This window comes from Manis pentadactyla, chromosome 4, assembly GCF_030020395.1.
Source record: "Manis pentadactyla isolate mManPen7 chromosome 4, mManPen7.hap1, whole genome shotgun sequence".
NCBI lineage: Eukaryota > Metazoa > Chordata > Mammalia > Pholidota > Manidae > Manis > Manis pentadactyla.
The window spans coordinates 122,867,336-122,879,148 of record NC_080022.1 but is presented as its reverse complement, the minus strand read 5'-3'; the positions used below and the strand labels follow the sequence as shown (position 1 = coordinate 122,879,148).

The following is an 11,813-nucleotide window of genomic DNA, read 5'->3' as shown; positions in this document are numbered from 1 at the left end:
AAGGAAACAGACGCCTTTAATATGGGATGATAAATATGATGCTAGATGCTAGGTCGGGGTGAAACACAACTGCTGCTCCCCACCAAGACGGACAGGTGTGAAAAATCTTTTGGGGTGACAGGGAGGGATGTGCTTGTTTTGAACTGGCAAGATGAATGGAGGAGAGGAGTTTGGCCCCTGCCGAGTGGACAGAGCTCGGGTCATGCTCTCCTGCTCTGGCCTGAAATACCGGTGAGGAGGACAGAACTGGAAGTAAAGCCAGAGGATCATTCTCGGTGGGTGAAGTCAGTCTGCAGGGCAGCAGCCACTAGAAGAAATCATCAGTACACTGCTGGGAGCCAGAGCAGCCTCGACTTGCGTTCTTGTGGTTTTGCCAGAAGGAGGCAGCAGAGATATGCATAGCTCCGGGCACGCCCAAGCCCGGCAGGAGGACGGGTGAGACCTGCCACCGAGCACACTCTGCACTCTTCCAGGCCTGCGTGTGCTCCTGCAGCCTCTGTCTTCCTGTCTCTAGAGGTTTCTGTTTTTCTAATCTCCCCTCATCACCCTCTTAGGTGGTTCAGCACCTTCTCCCTCTTCAAGGTTGTGGCTGTGTGGGGGCAGGAGCCGTATTGTTCCAGTAAACCTTGCCAAGCGGCTTCCCGGAAAAGCTTAGGGGAGGGGAGGGGAGGGGAGGAGAGGGAGGGGTAGGCCATTGGAGCTTCTGAATTAAAGTATCAGCTGCAAAAGATAGCAGCCACGTCAGCTTTTGAAGGGGACTAGCTCAGGTCTGATGCTCAGAAAAACAGCTTTTACAGGGGTTGGAAGGGATAGGAAGGTTGGTTCACAGGAAGCCAAGGGGAAACAGAAAGTGTTGGAGGCTACCAGCTGATCTGCAAGGTGGTGAGGGTAGGGTGGGGGTGGGGTGGGGGTGCAGTAGACTTGGTCTGCTGAAAGGCCCCTGGTCATGGTGAGGAAGGGGCATTCTCCCTTGGAAGTAAAGGCTTCCTCAGATAATTCTGAAAGGCCCTTTTCTCCCCAAAAGTCTGAAGCATCCCCTTTGCTGGATGCAATGGTCAGTATTTTGCCCTGTAACTGGAGGTAAGCAGAGCAGTTCTGAAAACCAAGAGTGTCACCTCCATTCCTCAAGACCCATGTTTAGGAGGCCTAGACCTTATAGTGAAGGCGTCTTGAGGGGCATGGCCACTCTGCTCTGCCTACTGTTCCCAGCAGAGTCACTCGCTCCCAGAACTCACCATGCCCCTTTGCAGCAGCAAGTTAACACTGGTTTCTATAGCAGGCTCCAGAGCCAGGCTGATGGCTGCCTGGCTCTGCTCTGCTTGCCTTTCTTCAGGCTCCCTTTGATGCCAGCTGTTACCCTGGAGCCTGGACCCTTGCTCCAAGGACAGGTGCAGGAAGGAAAGGTGCAGCTCCAGGACCACTCAAGGAGCTGGTAAAAAAACACCTAATACAAATACACACTGGTGTGGGTGGAAAACTGCGTAAAAAGATGGGACGGTGTCTTTAGGATCCTGACAAATTGCCTTAAATATCGGTAGTTATGAGGAATTCCTGAAGGTCTGAAATTCAACTACTAAACAAAATTGCAATATCTGCAGTGAAGAGTAAATGTTCTTGACATATAATGAACTCTTACAAACCAATAAGATAACCGAACAAAATTTTTAAAAGTTGAGGATATGAATGGAGAGATCACAGCAGAAAAAAAAAATGGTGCCACACCTCACTCATCGAATAAATGTGAATTTTAAATTATTTATTTATTTGAATAGATAATGTCTGCCCATGGTGAAAATTCAAGCAGTTCAAAAGATGTTCTATAGTGAAAAGGACGTATCCCCTCCCACCTTCCTTCTTGGAACCAACCATTGTTAGCAATTTCTTTTGTATCCTAGAATTATAATGTGTGTATACAAAATCATTAAAGGATAACTATTCCTTTTTCACACAAGTGGAACATACACACTCACTGCTATTTACATTGATATGTAGTCAAAATATATTTACATTGATATGTAGTCAAAATACTTTTGACTGTATTACTGTTACTAACAATACCGCAGTGAACATCTGTGGGAATATTTGTTAAATTCTTAGGAGTGGAATTGCTGGGTCAGAGCACATGTGCATTTAAAATGTTCATAGCTATTTATCCAACTGCCTCCAAAGAGGATTCAATAGTTTATACTGACCAGAAATGCATGAGGATATATTTCTCTACAGTCTTGGAAATAGGGTATTAACTGTCTTGCTTTACCTTTGTTAGTCTGAAAGATGAAAAAAATGCTCTTTCATACATTTAATGGTCATTTTTCTTACATAAGTAAAGCTGCACATCTTTTCATTTGTTTAAGAACCATTTTCTGTGAATTTTCTGCTCCTGTCCTTTGCTCATTTTCTATTAGATTACTAATCTGTTTCTTATATATTTGTAGAAATTTCCCATGTATTAAATAAAGTAGCCCTCTACATGTATTATAAATTTTTTCCCTGGCTTTTATTTATTTATTAACAAAAGTGTGAAGAGATGCATTTATAAAGGTGTTGATCATGGAGTCATTTACAAATGTGCCATTAATATGGATTAAATAAATTATGATATACACAATAAAATGCTATTAGCTATTTAAATGCAGATTTATATTTATTAACATGAATAATAGCTATGTAGAATCAGTAGAAAAAACAGAATATAAAACAAAACATATGATCCCCCTTTTTAAAAAAATTCCATGTCATCAAATAGTTACCTCTAGTTGGCAGGAATTCGGGTAATTTACTTTCTTCTTTTGCCATTCTAGATTATCTGAAAAAATGTTTATGATGAATATGTGTTTTTCCTTTAACAAGATAACAAATACAAATCAAGCTATTTCCATTTTGAAAAAAATGAAAGAAAAAAACTCAGACTATCAATAAAGACAAGGCCAAATGTACTGAGGTCATCAACAAAGGACTGTACTTTTCCCCCTAAAATGCTGATATTAACTCCTACAGCATCCTATTGGTTGGAGCATCCTCATGTGTCTTTCAAAGTCATGCTATTTTGAAACATATTTATTTAACTTATAAAGTAGCATGTACCTACCACCCAGGAGATAGGAAACAATTATAGCAGTGTTCAGTCTGCTTGGCAAAGTATAGTCATGTGATATAAAAAGCATTTGTCAAAATCAGTATCGACACTGGAGTTATGATAGGCGTTATGTTAATCAGTAGATAGTCAATGGCTATTGACTATTGACCAAAGATCCTGTCACTGGTTTGTTGATCCCTGGGGAGAAAGATTGCTAGTATTGCCTGGGAGTTATGGGGTGGCAGTTACCTCTCCCTGGAACACTTCCCTGAATGGTGTAGAAGCATTATATGGCGCCCCCATTTTTTTAAATGGGTGTTATAAATAGTTATCTAAAGCTTTACACCTTCACTTATTTCTTTGGCGTAAAAGTCATAAAGAAAAAGATTGTCGATGCTTTTTCAAATTCAAAACTTCTGTTTTTGCCAAAGACACCTTAAACAAAAGGTGAAATAATAGTCTGAAAGACACCATATACCAGATAAATTATTATTTCTTAGAACATATAAAGAGGTCCTACAAATTAATAATAAAAATGGGAAAAGATGTGAGCAAGTAATCCACAGTATAAATGAATGTCAAAAAAAGAACATGCAAAAGGTGTTCACAATAGTCCCCCTTATCTGTGGTAGATACTTTCCAAGATTCACCAGTGAATGCCTGAAACTGTGGAGCATCCAGAACCATATATATACTGTTTTTTCCATACACACATACCTGTGATAAAGTTTAATTTATAAATTAGGCACAATAAGGTATTAACAGTAATAATAAAACAGAACAATTAAATCTGTAACAAAATCTATGTGAATGTGGTCTCTCTCTCAAAATAACTTGTCGTACTACACTCACCCTTCTTGTGAAGATGTGAGACGATAAAATGCCTATGTGATCAGATGAAGTGAGGTGAGGGATGCAGGCATGTGACATAGCCTTAGGCTATCACTGACCTGACCACACACCAGAAGGAGGGTCATCTGTTTCTGGTCCAAAATTGACCTTGAGTAACTAAAACCATGGATAAGAGGGGATTACTGTAATCTCACAAGTTTAATCAGGGACATGCAAATTAAAACAATAAGTATCATTTTGCTTTCAAATTATCCAAAATTTAAATGATTCATAATGTAGATATGAATGAGGGAATGGAGGACTAGGTATGCTTACACAGTATTGGTGGGAATTTATATTGGTACAGTTTTCTTTTTGTGGTTAAAAAATATGTAACATAAAATTTGCCATTGTAACCCTTTTTAAGTGTACAGTTCAGTGGCATTATGTACATGCACACTGTAGCACAGCCATCACTACTGCCATCTTCAGAATTTTCCCATCTTCCCAAACTGAAACACTGTCCCCATTAAACCCTACCCTTCTCTCTCCTGAGCCCACAGCAACCACCAGTCTACCTTCTATCTCAATGAATTGGATGACTCTAGGTTCCTCATAAAAGTGGAACCATGTACTTTTAGTTGTTTTTTAGTGTCTAGCTTATTTCACTTAGCATAATGTCTCCAAGTTTCATCCATGTGTACCATATGTCAGATTTTCCTTCATTTTTAAGGATGAATAACTTTCCATTGCATGGGGTAAACCTTTTTATAGGACAATTTTATAGTAGTCACAAATTTTTAAATGCCATATTTTTTGATGTAACAATTCCACTTCTAGGTATATCCTAAAGAAGTATTTGTACATTTGCAATAAGAGACATTTACAAGGATGTTCACTGAAGCATTGTTTAATAGTGAAAAATGTAAAACAATCTAAACATCAACCAGTAAGGAGATGGGATATGGTATATCCATATTATGAAATATATGGCAGCAATTCAGAAAGAATGAGGTAGACCATGTGTACTGGCATGGAAATGTCTCCAAGCAACATGTTCTGTATGATTCCATTTATGTATAATTTTTAAAGTATGTTTTTATATAATACATATGTAAACACATTGAATACAATCTGGTGGTAAATATAACAAACTTTTACCAAGTGGCACTGAGAAAGTTAAGTGTGGGAAGAAGAGGTTCAGGGAGGGGCTCTGAAAAAAGGTTCCATGTTTTACTCTATATATGTATCCTTTGACTGAGTCTTTACAATTGGATCATACCATTTAAGTAAAAAATTAATGCTGGGGAAATAAGAAATAAGCTAAATTGAGCATATTTGGATTACAGGGTTAATGGATGTTTTCTTTTCCTGTATTTCTCATGTTTCCTACATTGAGTATGTGTTACTTTTATAATTAGGAAGGCAATAAAAGTATTATAAGGAAAAAATGGTATACTCACTGTGAATTACTATGCAGACATTATCAACATTGAAGTAAATCTACATATGGGGACATGCATACACATATGCATGTTTTTATTGGCATAAACATCTAGGACACCTACAATATGTATCCTTACAGTATCCTTATAAACTTATAATGTTCCCATTATCCCTGAATTAATTTCATTCTATCTTCTCCTTGTTCAGTTCCTGCAACACAGACCATCTCCCTGTTCCTTGAACTTAAGCTTTCTTCTACCTCAGGACCTTTGCATGGAATGTTCCCTTTGCCTGAAACACCGTTTCCACAGATATCATGAAGCAAGTCCCACATTTCCTCCTCACCTTTGTCAAATGTCATCTTACCTGAGGCCTTACTTGACCACCCTATATCCTTTATTCTGTTTTTTTCACTATAGTACTTTTCATTATCTAAAATATGATGTACTTACCTATTGGTCTGTCTCCTCTCATCATTAACATAAGCTCCATGAGGGCAGGGACTTGATGGGTCTTGTTCATTGCTGCTACTAGAAACACAGTAGACAGTAAGTATTTGTTGAACAAATAAACAAATAGAAATATATTCTTATTAAATGGTTTATTCTGGGCATGTGAGGAGAGATGAGAGGGGACTTTTCACTTTTTACTGGGTACTCCTATATATCATTAGATGTAGTTTATCAAGGGCTAACATCACATTTGTATTTTACAAAATCAATTGGGTAATTTTTTTAAGTCTCATTTCCAAATTTACTGTCTTGTCTGTTAATACCTGTTTGAAGAGAAATCATATGGCAGGTGTCAAGTGATTAAGAACAACCGGAACCTAAGGAAGATTTTTACCTGAAAGGAGTTTTACCAATTCCCTGTAAATTGGGAAAATATTTATATTGTTCTGTTTTGTATTTGTGCTGTTTTATTTTAGCAGAATATCCAGGCCCACTTTGTGGTTTGTCTCAAGTACACAGCAGCATGATTCTGTCCAGATGGGGAGGCCTGGAATCAAGAGCAATCCCCAGTGCTAAATAGGGTGACGGAGGAGGCCATGGCTTGAATGTTTGTCAAAGCGTGAGGGACATAAACTGATCAAAAAGGGAAACTGAATGTGAAACCTTTTATTTAAACAACACTAAGCCAGTTCCTTTAAAGCAAAACTGCTTGGAGCCTTTAATTACCTAGTACACGTTATTAAGTGTCCAGGAGGGAGGTAACAGGCAACTTCCTGAGCTCTTGGGGTCTCAGCATCCTTTTCACAGTGGTTGCTATATTTGGAGGACAAATTTTGGGAAACATTGAAATTAAAGATTTTCTGAGGTAAAGGAGAAATTTTTCCTATTCCTTAGGAGTCTTGCCTGGTAAGAAAAGTAGGTGCTAGAATGAATTATAGGGGTTGACTGAGATCTACAGGCTGGAGAGTGAACTTTGCCACTCAGCTTCTGTGAACCAGAGGGGAGACAGGATGGTCATGGGATGACGAAAGCATGAAAACAGGCAAAACCCCAAGATATTTCCCTGTTAATACTATTGCATTAAGATCCTTGCCCCCCCGTTTTGTCTAAAGCGTCTGTTTGGAATTGACTGAGCCTAGTTCAAGGGGAGCCATGGCTTGCCCAGATTATTTGAGAAACAGCTAGAGTGTAACTGAAATGAAGTGTGGATACTCAGGAAGTATCATGAGATGTAGTTTCTAGAAGCCCTGGGGACCCATAGAGAATGAAACAGCAACTTGTGCAAAGTAAGTTTATTCTATCCAATTTGGAGCAGTCTGTCTTCAAGACAGAATTAGAGTGCTGGCTCTTGAACAGGGGCTGCTTGTGAACGACGTTGATGCTCTTGTGAGAGACCAGTCGTCTGGGAAGCCTATGGGCAGAGTTGAACAAATACCTAGAAAGGAGTTGACATACACCTCCCTTCATGACCACCCCTTTATTCTTCTGAAGCAAGCAATATTATACTGGGGCCCAGTCTTCCTGTGTTTACCCACACCTACATCTTTTTTCCTATGGTATTTTTCACTGTCTTGAATATTGTTCCATGCCAGTTCCTATCTCCATTCTGTTTAACTGCATTATCATAATTACTCTCTTCGAAGGGCAATTAGGTCACTTCCAATTTTACTACATGTTAAGCACTAGGCAAGTTTTTACATTGTTTTAAGCCTTCACATGTAATCCTCATACCTCTGAGAGGTATAATTAACCCCATTTTTATAGATGAGTCTGATGTACTGACAGGATAACCTACTTGCCCAAGGTTAAAAGTCATTAAGTAGTGGAGTCACATTTGAACTCTAGTCTTGTCTCCAGAGCCACAAGGAATCACTACTGTATTAGATTACATTTTTACACAGGGGGCATATACTCTTCTAAACTGAAAGACTAATTTTATATAAAACCCACTGTGCTGTTCTTTTTTCATTTCAGTAGAACTGGCAAAAACTTCATCTTGGAGTGGCATCAGGGTACACAGAACAGCACCTTGGATCTACTGCTTTCAGTGTACCATGCAAACACATATTTCCACACAGGTGTGAGCATTCTCAGGAACGATCACAGAAACAATGTATTAACAGAAACTCCTCTTTTATTGAATACTCAAGGAGAAGGGCTGGTGAGGCATCTGCACCACAGGCTGGAGTGTGTACGTTGCTCCCTTCCCATGGGCTCTTTAGCATCTGAACCAACAGAGCAATTGAGTTTATTTCAGACAAGTAAAAAGCTAACTGGACAATGAAAATTTAAGTTGAACAGGTGATAGGGCTGAGTTGGATTCAAAAACATAAACAAACCTTTATCAACTCATCTTTCTATCTAGGTCATCCCAAAGGAAAGCTCTACTCCTAGTCCTATTTCCTCACAGCATTGCTGGCCCCTCACCAGTAGCAAAGAGTGAGCAGGAACCACACTACAAATGCTTCTATTTTATTCAGCATAAAGCAAGGCTTGAGGCCAGGACTGGTAAACCCACTCCCAAAAATCAGTTTATAGCACAGATTTTTGAAGACCAACAATTTAGAGCCTTTTCCTTATTCAAATTCCAAGTTGTGTACAGAGTAAATTTGCTGAGATCCTTGGATACTTAGGGGATCCCTGTGGAAAAGGAAGATCCTGAGAGAATGAGACAGCAATAGGTGAAACCTCTTTTCTCAAAGGATTAACAAGATTTCACATCTGGGAGTCTCAGGTTGCTTGCTAGTCAAGATGTCATTTGGGAGAAATAAGTGTTCAAGTCTTGTTACCCAAGCCACCACTAGTTCCCAGCTATTAAGTGAAATGCTTTATTCTCCAGGTTTATTAATCAAGGCTTTTAAGTGTAAAAGCAAGCATGGGAAAAACCAAGACTTTTTATCTTGAAAACTCCGCTTTACTAGCAAAGGGCCTTTTGTATCTTACTGAATACAGTGAAAACCCTACTTAAAAGCACCAACTTGAGGACTTCTTAAAGAGGAACCTAGTAAAACTTCAAGGATTTTATGGGCTGTTTTTTTAAAATTTTGGTGTCATTAATCTACAATTACAGAAAGAACATTGTTTACTAGGCTCCCCCCTTCACCAAGTCCCCCCCATATACCCTTCAGTCACCGTCCATCTGCGTAGTAAGATGCTGTAAAATCACTATTTGTCTTCTGTGTTGCGCAGCCCTCCCCGTGTCCCCCACGCACTATACATGCTAATCGTAATGTATGGGCTGTTTTTAAGTCAGTTACAAGACACTTGGATGCCAGCCCTTGGTATTCCCCTAACTAGGCCTATGAAATGGCACTGGGCAGGGTGTCAACTTCCCATTTAATAGTGAAGAGTGTTTTTGAAGGCTTTACTTTTCATCACCATTTTTTTAAAGCAGATTTTTCCCTTTCTGACCCAAGTTATTACCACCCCAAGGAGCTGAAACAGCTTAAAATTAGGTAATCTCATGTCAAACATACAAAGAAACCCAGGTTTTAAGTATTCCCCTTCAGTATTTTATGCTATTTAACTGGATTTCTGAGACCTGAGTTTAAGAATCATGTTAAGTTCCTGAAATTATGCACCAAGACATCCTCAGCTCTCTCTGGATTATCACATGACCCCGGATTCCATTTTTAGAATGTACCTCTGGGTGATTACACCACACCACCAAACTAGTGCCCCCAATTTCCCTAACATCTAAACTTGTAAAAACCCGGGTGGCTTCCCAACTTCCTTTAAATGCACTCCCCACACAACTTGATAACAATTTTCATGTGTTACTTTCCCAATTCCCTGTAGTGAAAGCACGGTAAAAATAGAGTATCTCCTATACAAAGTTTTTAATCCACCCCTATTTTTATTAATATTGGAAGAACACTGCTTAGTGTTTGTCAGCAGAGGTAAACTGCTTCTCAGGCCTAGAAGAGATTTTTGTAGAGTCCCAAATTAAAGAACCTCATTTGCTATTGTAATCTGATCTCTTTCCTTGCAATAACATAAAACCATCATTAAAAATTGTCAGAAACTACTTTAAGTTTGATGCCTAAAACGCTAAAGAAAGCAACATGCCTTCATCAGTATGCCCCACTTCGCGTTTCCTGATTTTTAAATGTTACACTTCTGAGATGGTTTTCCACTATATCAGACCGACTGCAACCTTGTAAATGACCTTGAGGAAGAGCAGTTGCTGACACACCCAACGTTTACTGAAGTCTACCAGAGTTAGTTTTGGTCACACCAAAGACTTGAAGTTGAATCCCTTCCCCAACACTATTTTAACCAGTTAAGAAGTTCCCATATCTCAAAATTTCGTAAGACACTACAAATAATTACCATGCAAGAAAACCTTTATTAAACATTTTGAACAGCTATTGAGAAACGAGCTATTCAGCTATTACTGAAACTGGTTATTTCTAAACTTAAATTGGGGCAAATGGCTAAGAGTGCAGAATAATACCATCACTGGGCCCTAAGAATGCAAGACTGAAAAATTAACAGCCACCCCTCAGACGCAGCACCAGGTGCAGGGTCGACTCTTTCTGGATGTTGTAATCGGAGAGAGTGCGGCCATCCTCCAGCTGCTTGCCAGCAAAGATGAGCCTCTGCTGGTCTGGAGGGATGCCTTCTTTATCCTGGATCTTGGCCTTCACGTTCTCGATGGTATCGCTGGGCTCCACCTCCAGGGTGATGGTCTTGCCGGTGAGGGTCTTCACGAAGATCTGCATACCACCCCTCAGACGGAGCACGAGGTGCAGGGTCGACTCTTTCTGGATGTTGTAATCGGAGAGAGTGCGGCCATCCTCCAGCTGCTTGCCAGCAAAGATGAGCCTCTGCTGGTCGGGAGGGATGCCTTCTTTATCCTGGATCTTGGCCTTCACGTTCTCGATGGTATCGCTGGGCTCCACCTCCAGGGTGATGGTCTTGCCGGTGAGGGTCTTCACGAAGATCTGCATACCACCCCTCAGACGGAGCACGAGGTGCAGGGTCGACTCTTTCTGGATGTTGTAATCGGAGAGAGTGCGGCCATCCTCCAGCTGCTTGCCAGCAAAGATGAGCCTCTGCTGGTCGGGAGGGATGCCTTCTTTATCCTGGATCTTGGCCTTCACGTTCTCGATGGTATCGCTGGGCTCCACCTCCAGGGTGATGGTCTTGCCGGTGAGGGTCTTCACGAAGATCTGCATTTTGACCTACAGTTTAAAAGTGAAACATAAGCGTTACCATCTGAAAATCTTTACATTACTTTCATTATCTAATAAATTCAAAGTGAACTGGTTAACTCCATGTTCTTCCAGAACACGTTTAAACTACGTTAACATAATCTCCAATTTTTACTCATCGGATACAAAATTCAACGAAGGCTTCAACTTAACGGGCTTTAAGGCCAAAACAGCTTCCTAGGATTACCATTCAGAATTTTCTTCCTTTACTGCTCCAGATTTCCTTAAGTCTCCGGTAGCAATTTTCCCAATACCTACTACTATATAAAAAAATGAAAAATCAAAACGCCACCAGACTGGAAAAGATCTCGTTTAAGTGAACGTGGGGTGCGATATATTTTCCACTTTGGGATTCGAAATTAAAGGTTACAAGAAGCCACACCAAACTACCCGTTTTCCGCCTTGCCCCTCTGAAGCAGACACGATAGAATCTCCGTCGGTTACATGTCCGTTAGTCACGGTGGGCGAGCGCGCCAACCGCCCCCGCGGCCTACACATAAACAAGACCCGCTCTACCTCAAAGGCTCGGCGCGGCGGCCCCGCTTCTCCTCGCCTCCCCTCCCCCACCGCTCTCCCCGAGGCCCACAAGGCCCGAAGAATCCGCCAGCTCGGTCTCACACTTAGGCTTCCTCCTTCCCCACTACCCACCGGCCTCCAAAGCTGTGGGCCGCTACCTGTTGGCGAATACCCAGATACAATGACGCCGAACCAACAGAACAAAAACAACTGCACTCCACAAACCCAGCCGCCTCTGGACGCTCCGGCTCTGCGAACCTGAAATTTATATAATGT

The 11,813-nt window shown here is 40.7% G+C and overlaps 1 protein-coding gene and 1 long non-coding RNA gene across 2 annotated transcripts; one reads left to right on the top strand and one right to left on the bottom strand.

The window, feature by feature from the left end:
• The first annotated feature begins 734 nt into the window (after nucleotides 1-734).
• On the top strand, nucleotides 735-7,468 carry LOC118929973 (uncharacterized). The gene is made up of 3 exons (XR_005031818.2): nucleotides 735-879; nucleotides 1,334-1,432; nucleotides 5,561-7,468. It is a non-coding gene; the product is annotated as an uncharacterized LOC118929973 (long non-coding RNA).
• A 2,665-nt stretch (nucleotides 7,469-10,133) lies between these two features.
• On the bottom strand, nucleotides 10,134-10,991 carry UBB (ubiquitin B). The gene has a single exon (XM_036920629.2). The coding sequence runs from the start codon at nucleotides 10,983-10,985 to the stop codon at nucleotides 10,296-10,298; it is 690 nt and encodes a 229-aa protein (XP_036776524.2). The 5' UTR covers nucleotides 10,986-10,991; the 3' UTR covers nucleotides 10,134-10,295.
• Nucleotides 10,992-11,813: the final 822 nt, after the last annotated feature.